This window comes from Andrena cerasifolii, chromosome 5 (genome assembly GCF_050908995.1).
Source record: "Andrena cerasifolii isolate SP2316 chromosome 5, iyAndCera1_principal, whole genome shotgun sequence".
Lineage (NCBI taxonomy): Eukaryota > Metazoa > Arthropoda > Insecta > Hymenoptera > Andrenidae > Andrena > Andrena cerasifolii.
This window is the reverse complement of record NC_135122.1, coordinates 11,881,053-11,900,943: the sequence shown is the minus strand read 5'-3', so window position 1 is coordinate 11,900,943 and position 19,891 is coordinate 11,881,053. Positions and strand designations below refer to the sequence as shown.

Genomic DNA, 19,891 nt, shown 5'->3' with positions numbered 1-19,891 from the left:
TCCATAGAACCGAAGCGCTCGTTGGAACAGAAACGCTGGCCAGACGTCTCCCGTCAGCGTCACAATAGGCCATGCAAACCCGCCGCTCTATCTGCCCGCGTATCGACATAGACGTCGGCTTCGTGACGCAGTGCCAATTGATATCGAGCTCGCGCCCTCCTTGGAACATTATTGTTTCATCGAAGTTGCCGCCTCGTTTCGGCCGTAAAGCTCCCCAGCCGAGCATTGCGCCGGCTCATTGTGTCGCGCGACAAAAGCCCCGCGAGCCTGGCCAGAGGAAGAACGGGGCACGAAGAAAAGCAAACGGGCGAAGCGCCTCGAGATCACTGGAATCGTCTACGTACGGCTCGGAAACGACCTCTCGTACCCCTTGAAAGAATGCCTTGGCTCCCTCAACCCCGCCACTCCAGCCCGGCATGTTACCATCTTCACTGCTAATTACAACTGTTTCCTGAGATCCCTTTGTAGCCCTTTTAATTAATTTTCGCCGCGGCGCATTGGTTCGCCGCGTATCCAGCTGCTCGATTAATCACAAAAAATCACCGCAGTCGCGGCGCCCGGTTAAATATTAATCAGCTCCGCCGTGCCACGCGGAGGATCATAAGCCACGGGGTACCGCCAGCGCGCATTCTGTTCCGGAGTCGCACGGCTTTCCGTCGCGACCGTGCAGCCTGAAACGCGACGCCTTTAGATTCATCGGCGAATGCCCGCGGGCCACAAAAAAAAAGAACATAGCAATGGACAATTATGCGCCGGAGGGAGGAGCTCGAATTCGCAACTTCCGAATGCGATTCTATCCTCGAGGGTCGCGGGGTAGTCGCGTCTTCGAAGCGGAGCGGCGTAGAAAGCTGCTTTCCAGCGGTGCGCGGAGATAGATCAATATTTAGGAGATGAAATTGTTCCGGGGGTAGCGCAGGCAGGCTGAAAAGCAACGCACACAAAGACGTTGCGCTTGGAAACGCTGCGTTTTAAGGTAATGAGCTGGATCGAGTAATACGGTCGAGGAGTTTCCAGGGGATTCCGGGATAAGAGTGTGCTCCCACGCGTCACAGGAGTCGAACGCCGTTCGATTCTTAATAGGCTCCAGCCAGCCACGTTCTTTCGCCCCATTCTTCTCGATACGGACTCCAGGCCCCTGGCCAATGAAAATAAAGTGCTCCGGCCGTGTACGTGACAAATAACCCGGGAGAAGTGGGCGCGAAGGGTAAGCGCTAGGTATGAAATAGACGGGGGACGTGTACCGAGCTCGGCGCTGGCCCCAAAAAGCCGAATTCAACGACACGTTTCGCGAGAATGTCTTGCTCCTGTTCGGAATAGGCAACGTTGACTTCTGGATTCCCATTCAAGCCTGATTCATAGCGCTCCGATCCGCTACTTGCATCAGTTTGTAGTGAGGCGTTCGGTGGATTTCATTTCTATTCGACGCTCGCGAGGCGGCAAACTCTGCCCGCGTGCAATTCGAGTAGACTGCATTAAGAGATTATACAAATAGTGGAGAAGCGGGCACTAAAACTTGAGAATCTAGCTCCCCTGGGGCCCGTATTATTTCTCGGTTAATTTCGTATACAAATATTACAATAATCCAGAAAGTTCACAGTTCCAGCGAGCGCAATATGCACAGTGTAATCGTTCCCCGACTACTTCGTTGCTCCACCAGCGAAGTGCTGTTGGAAAAGTTCCGAGGGTGCCTGGGAAACCGTCGCGACCCCTCTGCGAAGTATAATCTCTCTAGTATTCTTCCGTTTCCTCGTTCTGCTCGCCGCCATTTATTCCGACCACCTCAACCGTGCGTCTCAGAACAAGGCTGTCTGAATCAATCACTGCCAATTAAACGTATCACTTGAAAGCAGAGCGTCCAGCTGTTTCTGTAAAGGACTCCGTTCATCCAGCAAGGTTCTTCAATTATCCTCGGCAATTTACAACACGTTGCGACGCGTAACTAGATAGTCTGCCACAATTCTCCGACATTCCACGCACAGTGTTAACCTCTCATTGCCCGCGCTGTTGTAAAGATTACAACAGTTGTGAATTTCTGTTTCTGCCTGAGAGCGACCAATTGGTTTGGAACCCTCCTCTAATCTATGCCTTCTGCACTTTATGAAAAATCCCCGCTCCTTTTGCTTCAGTTTTTCGGCCTGGATGCACAGGCGTCGAAGAGAAAAAGTCGTCGGTTCGCAGGAAGTGCAACGCGAGTGTAAAAGTTAATTGGCAAAACACATTCCAAAGTGGAACTATTGCGCGAAAGGTGTCACCAGACCAATGGAAGTGAATAAAACAATACTTATTTATACTAGTAGTCCTTTACGCTATTCCTTCTTTCCCCTTTTTTTATATTTTAAAAGAAAGTCGTGTTCTGAACTTCGAAAAATCCGAATGCCAGTTGAAACAAAGAACAGGTAGGAATGTAAAAAAAAACACGATAAAATCGTGATGCTGTGAAAAGTACAACGCGCTAAAAGAGTCCCGCCAAGAAGCATCTGGGACACGCTTTAACCTCGGAAAATTCTCAACACGAGACTTTCTCGCCAGAACACTAGGAACACCCGGAGCCCACCAAAAGCTCGCAGAAGGGACGAAGCCACGGCTTCAAAGGGCATAAAAACACCAGGCTCCACCAACGCGTCAGACTAAAATCCAAATCGCAGAGCTAGGCACGTCACCCTTTCGCTTCGCTTTCCCATTCGCTCCCTATTTCGTTCCCGAGTGTAACTGTGTAACGAAGCTTCATAATAAATTACGTTGCTCGAGGCACACGAGTGTTTTCCTCTGTAACAGCAGACCCCTAACGCAACACCGTAGCGGAGGATCTACCGCGGGTGGAATCATCGAGTAACGACGGGAAATTAGGGCAACCGCCTTTCATGCAACTTTTACGACCCCTAAAGTCCCCGGCCAGGGGCTCGCGAGATCACCGCCGGCCGAAATCCTCCTGGGCGGCGGGATCGATCGCGAATCCTCTGGTCGGGTATCAAGCAGCAGCTTGCAGTTTCTCACTGTGCATCCGGCGCTGCCCCCAGAAATCCTGATACATCGCCGGGCGTATTTATCGCGCGCATTAAGCCCGCTGTACTTGGCGGATTCGACTCACAAATTCCTGTTCGCGGCGGAATAATGCAGCGGGTAGGTGGGCACCGGCAGGCATGCACGAATGCGACATGCAAATTTGAAGGAACGAGGGCGTATAATGGGACTGGCTGCCTGGGCAGTTTAAAGGTCCGCCTGAAAATCCGGGATGAAGACTGGCCGAGTTACGAAGCAACGGGTCGCGCTTAAGTGGCGACCGAGGGTGAGAGAAATAAAAATGACAAAGAACGCCGGGGAGGTGGCAGACTTATAATTCCGCACGCTTAACGACCGCGGCGAATTAGCGACGTGACTGTGGAGGCGAAATTTGAAAAGCGCAAGCTCGTAAACGAACCCCGTCACGCCTCGATCTCCTTCCCTTCCGGGGCGTCGTGACTGATTTACCGAAAGACACTGCGAGAAGAAGCGCGATCGCAGTGGCCTGCGCAGGCTTATTGTTGGAAGTCGGACGATGGAAGCGGAGATCGAGTTGCATCGCGTTGATGGAATACATGACTTGCGATGGCGGGAAGGTCAATGAAAATTGAAGCGTAAATGGAAGACAGTCGACCGATTGAAGTTGGCTCATGATGGATCTTAGAGGAGCAGCAATGATTAGTCCAAGCACAGCCTGTAGATCCATGGAAGACTTGGCAAGGTTCCTGTCATCTGCCTAAGTCTGATCTCGCTGCCAGACACCGCGCAAAGTATCCTACCCGAGATCCGAACTTTCGAAGCAATCAAACTCCGCGTAAGGCAATTTCGAGGACGATACTAGCAAGTTCCTAACGAGCTCTAAGTCTTGCTATTACCCTGGCAAGAATATCCCATTAATTGAAGGCAAACTGGACTAGTCTATAACCTCTGCCTGGTCATTATAACCACGGAACTTCGCGCAGTGTGAACAGGAAGGATGGACAAAAGGCTATCATTCCCAGATACCGTTCGCTGCCGCAACCTTCCAAATAGAGGCAGGATAACGCGTCGAGGATCGACACCGGGTCCCGCAGCGATCTAGCTCGGCGTCCAGCGATACCAAATGTGACACCGGAGCGGCGTTATTAGCGGGATGACGCCCAGGTTACATCCTCCGCCTAAATCCCCATGGAAGTTTCGTTACTCGACTCGCTGGGAGCTCGTTAAAGCGACACGAGCTATCGCGGATGAGACTGCTGGGCGATTGCATTAGTTGGATGCCTCTGCGCGACAGACACGGCCCCCGTCGTGCTCAACCGATCGAGTTATATCGTCACGCCTGGATTCGCCCGAATCTCTGACGGGGATTAACGTGTCGCTGCCGCGTACGAATCGCGATTTCTCGCGGATCAAACATCACCGGGCTTCGCCGCCGTTCTCGCCAGCATCCCCCGAAATTGGCAAGTTTCTGCGGGCTTATCTAGGAAGCACGCGTCGCTGAAAATGCTCGAGCGAAGAGTCGGAAGTATCGGGGAGTTCTGGTCGCGAGAAGAGGAAGTATGGTAGGTGCTATGGGAACAACCAGGGAAGATCTAATCTGAAGCGGAAGGGGAACTATGATCGATCGAATGCTAATCATTCTGTCTTACTTCCCGGAGTGTAACATCAAGAATTTCATTATCGAAAAATTGCTCGCAGCTCGAGTTTTTCCACGGTCTCGTAATTAAGATCACATCGAGTAATATTGCTCGCGGCTGGAGTAATGAATTCCAGAGTAACGGAAGGAATAAATCATCTGCGGCGGATCTCGTAGATTTGATTGCGGGAAACAAGCCGGGTCGGATGAAAATTTCAAGATCCCAGGTAGCCGAGTGGCTCGCCATCATTTTCCGTCCGCGAATCCCATTTAACTTCCACGGAATCTTGAGTCAAGACGCGGGTTCGCTACTCGCGGCAATATTCCCTGAACGTTGCTTCGAACAACGGAGACCTGTCTTTATTTCCTGGCCAGGGACCGGTATCGATAAACTTCCACAAGCGACGACCGCCGCGACACGTTAATTATTGCGCGGTAATTAATTACGGCCGACGTAATCGTACCAGCGGCCCGTCTTTAGTACCATGTCGCGGAAAATCGAGAGTTCAGTCAGAAGTTCGCCTATCCGCGCGCATGGCAATCGAAAGTTTCGCGCGCGACTATAGAGGCTTCGTCCGACGATATTCCTGCAGTCGATGCTGGGAAATAATTACAACCCGGCGGTATAATTAAGACGGCGCAACGGAAACCGAGGCATAATGGCTTCCGGTCAAATTTCAGACAAGTAGGAGCGATACAAAATTCAGGAACGAACGTTTAAACTGTTTAAAGCCCTCTTAAAAGTGTGCATCGACGTCTCGAATACGAAGTGCCAATGTCGTTTCAAAGGCCCAGCACCGGCTCCTTAATCGTATTCAGCGTTAAATCGAATTTATACCTTAATTGAATAGAGAGTTTAAAATGACCGGAGAAGACGGGGAATTGCCGCAGACGCGATTCCAAGGGCTGCTGCGTGATTAACATAACGGGCGCGGATCGTATACCGGGATTAACATTTTCTAGTGGCGCCGAGGGGTGGTTTAAGCCGCGCTTAAACAGTTTACGCTTAGCCGTCGATAAGATTACGTAAGGTCGTCGACTATTGGCTCGATAGCCTTTTCTGAGAAATTTCAAAAGTCAACCCCGCCTTGGATCTATGCGATCAAAGTACGATGCAGGAATACACCGATTCTTGATCGACAGCGTACGATTTTCGTTCCTCCTCCAACCCTAATTTTAGTTCGCTAATGTAACTGAACCGCTTTACTGGGTGGCTACAAATAAGCCGCGAGCGCGCAGTGACCTTCGGCAGGCGAGATCTCTGTGATCCATCCGACGCCGCGGGATCACTCTCGTATCTAGTTAGGTGCCTGTACGATAACAGCAGGGCCGTGCTCGTTTGCAAGAATTCTCGCCGGCCGCGAAACGCTCGAGGGGGATGCCATTTCGTTGGGACCCGTAGAAGGGGCGCAGGGATCCCGTCACCGTAAGATTTCGAGTGGCCACTCCTTATACAGATAGCCCCGGCGGCGCGAGACCACCGGAACATCCTCGTTTCGGACCCTCTGATTCCCGATAGCACCGGCGGAATTCGCGTTTATTCTATTTACGCGGGGGCCCGGGGCCGACGCGTGCAAATCTCGATCGATCGTTTTGCATGGCCGGAAGGGGAGGGTCGCGACGGATACGCGGGGAAATGGATACAAGTGGGCTCGCGGGGAAAGTTCTCGGGAGAGCGTTATGTTGACGAGTTACGAGATATCGGTGGTTCGATGGGATGAAACGCGTTATGGTGATGGAACGGAATCGTCGGGCTTACGGTTATTGGTATCGGCGCGCGTGAGTTTACCAAGCCCTGGTCCTTTCCGGCTGTTCCCCATTTCCTGGCTAACCCTAATCGTTGCTCACCCTTTACCGCGTGTATTACATTAACCCACATTGTACTTAGGGGCCGGCAAAAGGGGACCCGTCGCTTTCTAATCGAAAGTAGCTGGGTATATGTGTTCCCTGAAGCCTGTCCGCGAGGCGTGTGCTTTGAAGGAACGGAGAGATTTAGAGAACCACCGGGAGGGAACGAAGATCTTCGTCGAAGATCGCTAAACAGTTGAGAGAAGCGCAGAGAGTAAAGACTTCCTGCAATCATAACTTACCTCGATTATATTCCCAGTATATTATACACCACCGGTCCGGCCTCTGTTATCTATTGCCAAACCCATTAACATGCCGCGATCGAGTGTCCTCCAGTCTATGAAAATTGAATGTGCTAGCTGGCAGCGTACAATCGGCCAGCATCCAATCAATAAAATATTCCACGCTATATATTTTCCTTATCCCGTGTAATTTAAATATCTCTATCGCGCAGCACCCCATTATAAACACTTTCTTCCCATTTATAATTCGGTTCGGTCCCTGTATCGGGTATCCGGTGATTAATTTGTCCAAAAGATGCTGAACTGGTATATAAATAAATGAACATTTCACTGCGCCGTAATTGCAGCTGCGCCGTTCGCATAAATTAAACGTTATTGAGCCTCAGCCCTATATTTCGTCAGGCGATTGTGGGCGTGTGTCGCGTGGGCCGATTGCGGCGAGTGATCGACGGGTTATCGCTGCGATCGCGAGTCGAATTTGCAAGCTGGAGCATTAATCATCGCGATTACATGGGCCCGGACAATTAGGAAGTATATCCTTTATTCACGCGTTTCATTTGGTTCCTACAAAGGCTTTTCCCTTCGCTTTAATTCTCGGCGAACACGAGAGCCGTTCGACGTCGTCGTGGTTCTCCCGGGTCTACGCGTGGAGCCCGATGAAATTAGCTCCCGGGATGGTATCTCGGCGACGGACAATTCAGACTGGAGCAAGGGAAACGGTAAGAGTAATTCGACCGAGGCGAGTTACGATAGCATTTTCTGACAAGTTTCGAGCCACCAAAAACTCGAGCGAATCCCGCTCATGGGCGCCCAACTAATTTCGAGTCTCTAATGAGATCGAAGCGCGAAGAAACCTCCACGGGTTTCCTAATCATCGTACTACCAAGGCTCGCGCGATGAAGAAGGTAATACCTTGAAAGAATTTAAGGAACGTCGGCGAATTGAGCGGTAGAAATTGAGAGAGAGAGAGACAGAGAGGGGGAAGATTGAATTTGGCTCGACTTGGCTCACGGAGGTGCGGTACGAGCTTGAAATTTTTGGCAACCGAACGACCCTCTGCGAAGCATGTGCACGGAACGGCACGTGCCCTGTGCTTCACAAATTTCGGTTCAGGTGAACCTTGGCGGTGGTATTCTCAGATAGGAGATAAGAGCTTGTTCCGAAGTTCTGAATTAAGGAAGGAAAGAGCTAATCTTCTTGATGGATAACAAATGAAATCTGATAAAGTGGAAGTTGGCCTGAGAACAGCGAAGACGAATGACCAAGAAAACGAGTAAGAACGTTCCAAGGGGAAGGAAGTCCTGCAAATGGTGCTGGGACCGCGCTGCGGGATTTGTCCGACTTATGATGCGCTTATACTACTTGCAACGTAACTGGTTCCTGTTCCGTCGGTAAGTAAGTACGCAGGTACAGGGCTGTAGTCTAGAAACTTGCTCCTACGATGCTGGAGATTGATCTAACGGGCTGTCGACCAGTGGTCGCCCATTGACACCCGGAGTACACGGAGCAATTGCAAAGTTAGCGCGACACGGTCGTGGACGACAGTGGTTTGGCTCGAACGTTCGTTCCCACAGGTGGTCGGTTGGCATTCTGGATGTCAATGGCACTCCGTCGGATTTGCACGACGGCGGAGCCCCTGTTACGAAACTCTTGGCAGCGTTGCGCGAAGTCTCGAAGGGCCCGTGGAAAAATCCGCGGCGCCTCCCCCGTGGCAAAAGCTACCTTCCGATTAGCTAATCCAATTCAATGCGATAATAAACTGCGCACGCTGCGCCGGATTAAGGCAGGCTCTCCTATACGCGACTGGACGTCCAGAATTTCAAAGTAAATTCTCTCGAGAATGAAGCACGATATGAAAAAAAGTTACTGCTCCTTTTCGACTTGTAACAAGCAAACAAGTCAACAAAAAGGAATAAAATTTTTCGATATTACGACTAATTTTCCAGAAAATCGGCTTTGAATTTCTTAACGTTGCATCTAGTCGCGTACAGGAACACCTGTCCTTAGTATCGACACCTCGCACAGGATAACTTCGCGTTCGCACTCGTCTGACGAGCTTCTGAAAGTAATTAGAGCGACGCCTAGCCGATTGCTGCTGCTCGGCGATATAGCTGTACGGTATAACCATGATAAATTCAGTAATTAGGGGATAAAAGATCAGGGACTGGTCTTTTCACAGATTAAATCACCCTTAACGCGATATTTATTCTGAGAGACCCTCTGCGCTCATTAACAGTCTGAATACTCGTTGTCCCGAAACAATGCGCCTGCTTGATACACCGTACCTGCTCCTTACAAGATAGCGACTCGAAATAGGAAATTAACGCAAACACCATTTCGCCCGGTAAACAACGAGAGGCACGAGGGTGACTTTAATCAGCCGGGGACGCGCAAGAACGTCTCGGAAGGAGGGTCCCCGGGGGGCCTGGTGGAAATTATGCATGGTTTCCGCGTCGGTGGTGGCTCCTGGCCGCGGAATGTGCGAAGGCGCGATTAGCACGCGGAAAAGGGACGAAAATGGGAAGAGGGACGCGGCGGCGAACTTATGCGTCGCTATGGTAACCCGTAACCACCGCCGCTTGACCTTGGCGAGGGGATGATGCCGAGGGAACCGGAAGGAGAGAAAATGTTACACAGAGGGGGGAAGAGAAGGACGGAGTGTAAGAAGGATCCGAGGTAACTCTGGAAAAGTTCTTTACGGCAACAAAAGGATATTTCCGGCTACCCTCGGACCCAGATGGTTTGACAACCATCGTGGACGGCACAGGTAAGAAATAATTGGGACAAGGTTCCAATGTTGAACCTCGAGATGATCCCTCCGAAGATACTAACAGGAATCGGTGCACCTGAACGCTTCGCTCCGGTAGAAAGTAAGGGAAGGTTCTAACGAGGCCAGAAAGATGATCAAGAGGAAAACGGACGGCTCTGAATGGTGTCGGGAGTGTAAACGAAAAGTAACAAGTCCAAGAGATTTATGGCCAGAAGAATAGTCGCCGGAGTTAATGGAACACGAGGCGAATAAGCTCGGGGGTGTATCTTGAATGTTCACTTTGAAGGTAACAGGGTGGCAGAGAGCACAAAGGATTAGCAACGCTGGAATGGCGTGTAAAAGTTTTTATGTGACTTCTGTCGCTCTTTTACGTGTCTCCCTGAGCCTTTGATCTCCTGACTGGACTCGTTGCAGTTGCCGGGCTCCTCGCGACTCGTTTCGCCAGATACGAATTCCACGATTCTCAGGGCAATTGAGGGGAGCCATCGCCGAGACCAAAACTTTCATCTAAACTTCCTGCTAATCGGCTGGGCCGCGTTTCAGGGTCGATGTATCGATGAATTGATCGCTTGATTGAAATTGATTGCTTAGCGAGCTTAACGTTAAATCTATCTCGAGAAGTGGGAAAGAGTGCAGATGGAAGATGGGCGTGTTGTGCGGCTCGACAGTCGAGGAAGCAGGATAATTTACTGCAAACAACCGGGGCGTATGTACCAACGCGATGCACCGGACGACCAGCCGTCAACTTCGTTTTCGCGCGAATTTCGTTTTATCGCAAAAGAGTCGTAAAGCGGCTAAAATTAGGCAGCCAGGATTGTATCACGCTCCTTCCCAGCCGCGCATTTATTCCAGTTTTCGGTAGCACGGGTAATATAACTGCGGCAACTCCAGAATAGAAACAACACCGTCGGACAGGAGTTCGGAGAGGGTGGTGTGCGTCTTCGATGATTTAGGGGAAGAGGAATGGGCAAGCGAATCAACAACCTGTTGAAACGCATCGGGATATTTCATAATTTTTCGTCTCTCTTTTCGGAGACGGGAGAGGTAACTCCATTCATCTTTTCACACGGTCTATCGCTTCCTTTGAAGAGGGGTAATTCTATTGGAAGGGAATGTAAGGATCCTGCGCGATTTCTCCCCATCGTTTCCGGTGTTTAATTAATTTCCCTCGAGAAAGACTAATTGTTGCGTTAATTTAGTGTCAGTTGCACGACCAAACGTTCAACAGTGGCGGTACGGAAAGGTGGGGTTGCAACAAAGCCACGGTTATTTACCAGCGAAAAGCAAAAGTTGCTCTTGAAATTAAGCCAAGACTGGATTGATGATCTCTCGCACAGGAAGGCAACCCCAAGGGCGTCGCCTAAGCCCGGCTCGACGCAAGCTAGATTCGCGACAGTTTCCGGGATATCAGTCTCGATTAGACGTTATTTTGCATAAACATTCGGTACGCGCCGAGAATATCTCACGTCGACAGATAAGTTTCTCTGTAGGGACTCCAGCGCGTACTCGACGGTTTTTAACGATTGAAAACGTCTCGCGTAAATATCGCCTGAACATTCGATGAAATTCGATAGTCGCTCGGCTTAAATTCTTCTAAACAATTCGACTGTGCGAGAATGGAAGGTGATAATATTTCTGCAAACTCTATACAAGCGCTCTACGCTTCCGGATAGATGAATCCAGGCAGAAGCTCGGCATCGACGCGTTTCGCGGTGTTTAAATTTAAATTTCGAAGCAGCGCGCGAAATCGATTCGCCTTGGGCGAAAAGCCTGCGTCACGCCTAGAAACTATTCGTCCCTTTGCCAAAGGTCAACGTGTTTACGTTCGATTGTCAACAAGTACCCCATGCAACGCGGCTCGTTTACTTCTATAGGAGTACCAGGGAACGTCGAGTAATAAAAGAAATTGTCTCTCGAGGCGAAGAATAAACATTACCCAACCTAACGCCAAAGCCCTGCGGTGTAACACGAGCGACATCTGTAACATCTACAATTTCGCATCGAAATCCGCACGTATCTTCCCCGAGGGAATGCAGCACGTAATTTTCGGAGAATATTAGCCTCAACCTTTCCTTTGCGCATACTTGTATAACCCCCAGTCCCTAAAAGATAGATTCCCGTAAAATGTTCGGGATGTTCGATAATTAAAGAAGTACGAGTTCCCGTGGAACGAGGACAAGCGAGAAAGTTCTGCCGTGCGACGTTGAAAATTCCCCCGGAGGAAAAAGGCGGCAGGAAGTAGTTTGAAACAAAGTTACCACGGAACGGAAGTGCGCGTACGAAGGGGCGACACTACTTTCCCGACGATAATGCATTCGAAACCGCAGTATCCTGTCTTTCACTGGGAAACGGGGGCATCGTGCCGCAAGCCGAGCTGTACATAGGACTATCTACACTTCTGCGCGTAATATGCATGGTCGGTTTGGAGAAGGTCGAAGGTCAGAAGGATCCTACCCGAAGGATAAGGGACGGACGTGGAACGTGTGACCCCGATACGCCTCGAGACGCGTGAGCGAGAACGGAATGACAGGAGACGGAGACTCCGATTTATCAACCGTCTATCTCCTCCCTTCGCAGCCTCGAACTCGTCGATCTCGAAAAATTCGACAGCTCCGAACGAATCTTACTGCCTATTCCTTATCGATCGGATCCACCTTCTCGATTCCCTCGCGATCGATCGAACCATGCGTTCCCACACATGTGTACTACTGTTTAAACACGATCGTCTACGGATTAGAATCCATAAACCATAACCAGTTGAGAATCACTGGCAAAAAGACGCATTTTCATCGATTTGAACAGCTAGCTAGATTCTTTTGAAAGCAATTTTGCAGCCGGTGTATCAACGAACTTTTCTCAGGCAACAGAGCGTAGAGAAGAAGATACGAAGAACGAAGGGATACGGCAGTTTACACGCTCGATAAGGCGCGTCTTAGAGTGGAAGAGATCTTCAGAAAAGTCACTCGTCCTTACCATTTCTGCATCATACTGTCGCAGACGCTCCGAGGCGTCCCTTAGGTTTCCGGCATCGTCCTGGACCGGTGTCGCTCCGTCGGGATGCAAGCGGCAGTCACAGGCTCGTACGATCGCAAAGGAGGCTGCCTCTGGTCACGATGATCGTTGACAACAGTCTTAAAAACGAACACGCGAGCGCGAAACACTGTAACGACTCGCACGGCTACAACCTCGCACTTAACTACATACGTACACACGTGAGGCGCGAGACCGACTGACTGACTCTCGCGATCTCGCTCGTGGTTCCCCCTCCCCACCTCACGCGCCGCCCCGCCGCTGTTCTTTATCATGCGCGCGCACTGTACCGAGAAACATTAATAACTTTATCTCCCGAGTTTTCTGGTCTTTATTTCTTAATTACGTGCTAAAAATACAACGCACTTCAGGTATTTGATTGTCTCGTGAAATAAGAAACAATTCCTGTCGGTATTGCCTGTCGTTTAGTACAAAATTACCGGCATTGCAAATCTTATCTGGCGCCATACCATGACCGCGAAAATTACAAATTCAAAACGAAGCTCTTAAGGAACTTTAAATTATCCAAAATCGTGGCGTTGAAAATGCATTTTTCTCGTGATACTGACGGATTATGTTAGATTATGGTACAACATAACGAGGCAACGATGCTCAAACATTAACTATACGTAGCTTGCAGTGCGGATGAGCGAAGGCACATTTAGTCGGTGTAATGTGGACAAGTTTCGTGCGATTTGTGCAACAAGATGCAGGGAATGTGTGCTAGGAATCGCACGGTGAATAAATATGTGGCAATTCGTCGTGTTGACCGTGTTTACTTGCGTGGGGATTCTCGCAATTGCATCGTATCGACCAGGAATTGGTTGTATAAATTAGAATTGCCTTCAGAAATGAAATGGAGTTTCGAAACGACATTAAAGCCGCGAATCCACCGGGAAGCTAAACTATGCTATGCGATGCTATGCTATGCCATGCTACGTTTTAAAAAAATTAGCTTCGATACATTCTTATGGAACCGTTTCCACCAAAAGCTACGCTAAAACATAGCATCGCATAGCATAGTTTAGATTAGCTTCCCGGTGGATTCCCGGCTTAATGATTTATTTTTATTGTGTAATTTCGAATGATAGAGTACGCTCGATTATAAATTAAATCATGATTATTGTTTTCAGAAATAATACAAAGGACCGTACGAAATTCCTTAGGAAAATACAGTTCCTCCATTTTATTATCCTTATACAGTTAACATGAATTCGTACAAGCGTTGTCATTTATTTAGGCCAGCTTTATAAAATTAGACACATTAGTATCGAATCTCGATAAGTACAACATTGATTCAATCGTTGTTTCATAAAAATCGTAAACTGCTCGCAACTCTTTCGTTCCTGAAGCCCGAGTGCACGATTAATTTCATTTAATTGACGTACAAGCAATAAAAACGTGACTAGCGAATCATGCATTGATTATACATTTAAAAATACAGGAGTATAGGAATAAAATTAATTATATGGTCGTATAGTGATAACAACGTTTTTCATTTTCGCAATTTTACTAGCAATAGAATTAAAGTGAAGTAAAAAAGAAATATCAACATTATTTCACTAAACTTCGCGTAACGATTAATTAATTGTATTAAAGAAAATGCAAGAAATATGTGTAAATGTGCAATTTACTAAAATGTTCGATACACACATTTTAGTATGATAGCATCGCAAGCTCTTTGCTTTTCTCTTTCTTTCCTTCCTTCACATATCAAATGCGCTCGACCCATGCACGATTCAGTGGTCAAACTACACTTCACGAATCGCAAGGAATACGATCTATGCAATTATTAAAAGAAAAACAGTTCTAACAGAAGAATCATTTCTGTATGTGTTGTACGATGGAATTTCCAATGGAAGTAAGAAGGGTCGATTGCGTTCGTATATGAATTATGAGTAAATGTGTACCATAAATACACAATTAAGTTTCGTGAATTATTTAGACACATAACGGTTTGCACTAAGCAGAAACCACTTATGCATTGACATATATTCGTCTATGTACACGTCGAGTTAATGGAAGTTCGTTAAACAGACTGTGCTTAATTGTAAGAATGTTTCAAAAGAACATTTGTCTGATGAATATCATTTTACTTAATAGGACTTTACATTTAAAAATTAATTTTGGGGACAACTGAATATATGTACATACAAGCAAAGCTAGATTAAAGAATTAAACATCTAAATACTACAAGTTCCGTCGACGCTTAGGCGAACTGTAATGGAGAAATATATCGAATTTAACGAGCGATAGAAAAAAACGAGTAATGGACAAAGAATTGACATCACGTCCTATTGCAAGGTGATCACAGAACATGGCTCTTATCCACCAAATTGTGTTTCACCTCCTCCATTAGAAAGCTAAAACGTCTGTATTACTTTAACATACAGCTCAGTAGGAAAGAAAAGTTGAATTATTTCTACATACTTTATACATAGCGTGTCTCTTAACATAAAAAATTCTCGTTCGCGGAATACAAAGCGTGTAAAAAAATGTCCTTTCCTCTCACTCTGTCAGTCTGTTGACTCTCCAACAAAAAGAACTATTCACAGACCCATTCTACATCTGTCACTTAGTTTCCCCTAGTAGCTAACACATGGAAACCGTTGCAGAGACTGTGTTTATCAGGATTTGCGTTCGTCTTAACACATCAGAAACATAAAAAAAAAACGTGGAAATTTCTTCGATCACACGTCTATAGAAGATGATCAATGAAAGACCTTGGTTCTTCGATCGATTATCGAAACAACATCTTGCGCTAAATGGACGATCTTTGCATCTGTTCCGCATATTTCCTTACGTATGACATGAAATCTATCAATGCGGTAGACATTGATTTATCTACGATCTTCTGCGGTATCCAGCCCTTTAAATTTGTATTAACGATCCACGTGAATTGACACTTATCGTGTTCGTTGGGCAGTTTTTCCGCGGCCCAACAGCTTACATTGTTTTCAGCCCTTTAATAGAATCGCAGATGATGATATTTGATACACACATTTCATGCAACTTAATGTAATTAAAAGAATTCTTTCTCATTGTCTTACCTGACGATATTACTGCGACTCGGTAGCGATGAAAAAGGCACCGACGTACCACTATTAATGTAAAAGTTACCATACTGAATACGTCGTCTTAGGATAACGAAATCTCGGGCGCCAATGATCCCACCACCTTGGGGACTCGTGGCTTGGTAAACGATGTCTGTGTTCTCGTCAATATGCTAATCGAGAAATAATTAACGATGAGTGGAAATTCTACTTAAAGCAGATTTAAAAAAAAAGAAGAAAAATCAAAATGCGTTACTTGTATTTTTCTCGATTCCGTGACAAGCTTGTTCCATGACGGTATCGATTCGATCTCATCGAATAATTGATCTAAGAGTATACTAGCAGGGGCATCAACGATTCCCTGTAAGAATAATTTATCGAATTACTCAAGTAACATTGAATGCTTCGACGAGACTTACCACTATCTTTAAGATTTTTCCCTCCGGCTTGGGACGGTCCATGTAAAAGATAACATCGCCGTTGGGCATGATATTTTCAATTTGCCAATCTTTGGACTGCAATAAATCGTGGCAATTTTGAACTAATACAGATGCCTTTTTCTTGTAATCTTCTACCTAGGAATCGGAATGGAATTACTTATGAGAGATTTTGATGAACGCATCGACATCTTCGTGGGGCAGTGAATCGCTAAGCAAGAATCCTCCCTCACCATTTCTGACGTGAGCTTCGCCAAGGGTTTAGACCCAAACAGCTCATTCGACTTTGGTATACCCCTCGAACCCGCCGGCCTTCTTGAACCTTCGTCCTCGTGATCCGAATGATTCGGCGAATCCATGGGGGTGAAGAATGTACCAGTTGGTTCGTAGCTGGTGTATTGTCGCGCCTCCGAAGTAACGCCTCGAAGAAGTGGGGCCCTCTCATTCTCTGTGACGTCTAAAAATGGATTCGAATTTGCCGGTCACACCCTGACGTAAAGATAAGTTACTTCGTTCGCGAACGAAGGTAGGCGTCATACTTCGAAACCAATTTCTGGCCTGTGTTTCCTGGGGTAACACGCGAATATCAAAGAACCAAGCTTCCACCCAGGGCAATACGAAAGACGTGAGGATGAGGAGAACTTGAAACACTGGCTGCTTGCACGTTGACCACTAGAAACGGACATCGTAAAAGAACAGCTTTATTGTTAACATTCGCGGAATGATAAATATGTAACTCACATCGAAAAGAAACACTTTGACGATTAAGAAGGCACAAGTCGTGGCAGTGGATAACTACAACAAAAGATAGAACAATCTTTTTCTTCATAAAATTCATTTCATAAGTGTAGATGCTGAAACTTGCGATACTAACGGCCACGATGATCCAGTGGTCCAAGTAGAGCAGCGCGTAGAAGAGCAACAACACCGTAAACCTGCAAATCCCTGTCATCTAAGAAGATGAAATTCGTAAAATGTCTGTCCCCGACGAACGACGAAAAATTATCGCGAATCGAATGTCGCTCTGGACATTCCCCGCTTTAAGTGCAAAAGAGTACTCACCACGATGTCGAACAAAGAAGTTTTTATGTGATAATGGACCACTTGATTCATGAAGGCGGACTCCAGACTCTCGCCGGCAATCTGCGGAGAAGCATCAAGTGAGTAGAAACAATGGTAATGAATTTAATCGAACGCGATTATTTCTGCCCGCTCGCTCATTTTCGTGTAGGGCGCGTGTGATTTACCATCGTGCAAATGAGCCACATAAGAAATGTGAGCAGGAGGTCGAAGGTGACGAAGAGGCAAAAGAAACGCCTGACGTTCGACATCCTCCCGTTTTGCATTGCGCCCGCGATAAGATCCTCGCTCAGAATGATGTCCGGGGTGCGCGTTATGGTGTGTTGAGTCTGCAAGCTCCTCTGGGAGTTTATAGATCCGCTCAGCAAGGTTTCCGCGGCAGCTCTAATTTGCCCCTCGTCCTCTGTCATTCTACCAGAGATGCCCCTGATATCCACGATGACGTCGACCTGAAAATAGTAACTGGAAAATGCAGCTTATTAGGGCCCCGCGCAAGATTCCGCGCGTCTCACAGATCGCGTCCCACGATTCGATACCACGAACCCGCAAAGCATTCCAATTCATCGGAAATCTTTCAGTACCCTCGTCAGATTCCACTGCACGCAACGTTACGCTAATTATATTATATTAAGCATCTATTTATCGGCAACGAGGGAAGCATTGCAATTCGATTGGTGGTATCTAAATTGAAATTCATATTTCACTAACACTCTGTCAATCTTCCGTTGCGATCGAGAAACCATTGCAATTTGCTCTAAGACGTCTTTAATAAGTTGGATATTGAATTCGGATGCTAATATACGAAGTTTGCTCTCAATTATTCGTAAAATGAAATTTAATCGAAAATTTTGTGGCATCTTTACGGTGGTGCTTTTGTATTAGGTGCAATTTTGAGAGTAATCTTAATATATAAAGCAGAAAGCTTCTATGTTTGTGTGTTTGTCTGTCGCCTGAAAACTTTCGAACGATAAACTCTGGGATTACGAAATGTGCCTCAGCCTATTATGCTTGACTAATCCAGATGAATGTGAGTATTTTCACAAAAAAAAACTAAAAAAAAGTGTTTGTTTATAAAATCAAACCCTAAATGTCGGGCGAAGCCATGTAGCAAAGCTAGTTGTTTACACAATTCACGTTGCAATCTTAAAACTTGAAAAACTTTGAGTTGTATCGCTCCCATTGCATACAAACGCTTCGTTCTATCCCGCGTTCCTTCCGAACCTTCACTTGTATGTTCCAAGAATATCGCTATGTGATAAGATGGTTTAGAATACTTTTTATCACTATACTCATATTACACAGGAATCGATGTAAACAATCGAAAGTTCTTTACTTAAGCCACTTAAGGAATACCATTAGCTTTATGACTAAGTGTTGTGTATATAACTATCGATTTCTTTCTCGCGACTATGTCTATTGTCATCTACAAGTACTTTGCCAAAGGCCTTTTATTAAACACATTTTTAGCATATTTTAAATAAAGTTACAAGCAAATACTAATTTCTGTCCTTCCTAGTTGGAAAACCTAATATCCGGAAAAATTCAGTGTTTAGTCATTTACCATTACTTCGTTTGAAAGAATTCTAGTGTGTGAAAATAGTGAATTCGCGATCTTTTATCGTAACTCTGTCGGTAATGTCACTAATTATGGAGTTACCGACGTACGAAACAATTACGGAATATATTATTATTATGATGATGTCCATTTATAATTATAAATTATCCTGGCTTTGTCTCTGAGCAATTTTAATAGATTCACCTGTATCACTTATTAAACATTAATATGCACACTACTCGTACACAAAGAACAATAGTTTTTCTAAGTAGAAGATGTATATTAAAATTCCCAACCCCAAAATTATGCGAAATGCAACAGCTATCACGGTCGATGGTCTTTCTAACCCCTAGAAAACGCATCCTCCGTACAGAAGCATCATCTGTTTCATGAAAATTGTTCAACGTCTTTTGGATCGCTAATCTCGTATTGGTCTTTACACTGATGATCCAACATGAATGAGAAAAATTATAGATAAAGCGTCGATAACGAAAGGCCTTTTATAACTTCTTCTACGTAATTGACATTAACCATGGAATCTAACCTCAAAATCGACTCCGAAGCGTTCAGCCCATTCAACTTCGGAGATTCAATAGTATTAATTTTGCACAACGAGAGTTTAGGGAATGCAGGCGTTTGTATCTGCCGATAATTGGTAAGAATGGGAATCATGGTGATTCGCTCATTCAAAAAAGAACGCCGTACAAATTACTGATTGTTTACCGTTCAGGTCTCGTGAATCCTCATAAATCCAATCGTGTTGGTGAAGACTGAACTGTCGAAGTGATGCAATCGTGCATTGTTCTGCTGAACACAATTTTCAGGCAAATTCTGCAATTACAAAAAGCACCGCACAATGTCACAACTTCCTTTGTGGCAGAAGTAAACACAACCAAACGTAGCCGTTTATCTCTTACATGAGTTGCGTATAAATTGTTCACATGATGGCGACGCCATGTGATGTAGTGCAATACCATCTCGTGGCGGGTGCATAGACGAGGTATAGGATACCCTATAACCGATGAATGTTAACATTCCATCGGTAAAAGCCTAACAGCATAATTCCACAGGAACTTTGTGCAAGACTTTAAAGAACTAGATACAAATACCACAGACGAGGTATAGAATAGACCTATCAAGCAATATATTTTTGTGTCGCCGGTTTGGGGGGTCCTAGGACCCCCTTACCATTTTAGTGTCGCATGCAACGTTACCGGTGAAGTCTCAAAACAGATTTAATCCTTTGATACATTAATGTTAA

General features: G+C 46.3%; 2 protein-coding genes across 6 annotated transcripts in view; both read right to left on the bottom strand.

Moving 5' to 3' along the window:
- Positions 1 to 12,694, bottom strand: part of Dgk (diacyl glycerol kinase 1) — a 70,742-nt gene extending 58,048 nt beyond the window's left edge. For all 4 annotated transcript variants that reach the window (XM_076812436.1, XM_076812438.1, XM_076812439.1 and 1 more), the window contains exon 1: positions 12,449 to 12,694. The gene's annotated coding sequence lies outside the window, so the exon portion shown is untranslated. The remainder of the gene's footprint in view (positions 1 to 12,448) is intronic.
- A 1,491-nt stretch (positions 12,695 to 14,185) lies between these two features.
- Start1 (Steroidogenic acute regulatory protein-like) lies at positions 14,186 to 19,589 on the bottom strand. Of its 2 annotated transcripts, XR_013085303.1 has the most exons (12): positions 19,354 to 19,589; positions 17,243 to 17,524; positions 17,058 to 17,138; positions 16,870 to 16,947; positions 16,737 to 16,790; positions 16,535 to 16,667; positions 16,229 to 16,452; positions 15,978 to 16,133; positions 15,815 to 15,919; positions 15,556 to 15,731; positions 14,263 to 15,468; positions 14,186 to 14,227 (listed from the first exon to the last, which is right to left on the bottom strand). XR_013085303.1 is itself a non-coding variant. In XM_076812096.1 (11 exons), the coding sequence occupies exons 2-11, from the start codon at positions 17,483 to 17,485 to the stop codon at positions 15,267 to 15,269; spliced, it is 1,452 nt and encodes a 483-aa protein (XP_076668211.1). In that variant the 5' UTR covers positions 17,486 to 17,524; positions 19,354 to 19,589; the 3' UTR covers positions 14,186 to 15,266. The 2 variants fall into 2 exon arrangements, 1 of the variants encoding a protein (XP_076668211.1); XM_076812096.1 differs by having other exon boundaries at positions 14,186 to 15,468.
- Positions 19,590 to 19,891: the final 302 nt, after the last annotated feature.

Bases quoted from the DNA above. Each gene is read 5' to 3' on its own strand.
- Start1 (XM_076812096.1), bottom strand. From the start codon at position 17,485: ATGACAGAGGACGAGGGGCAAATTAGAGCTGCCGCGGAAACCTTGCTG. The intron at 16,948-17,057 runs GTGAGTACTCTT...TCATCTTCTTAG, and splicing joins CTTCTTTGTTCGACATCGTG to ATGACAGGGATTTGCAGGTT. The intron at 15,469-15,555 runs GTAAGACAATGA...ATTCTATTAAAG, and splicing joins AGTCGCAGTAATATCGTCAG to GGCTGAAAACAATGTAAGCT.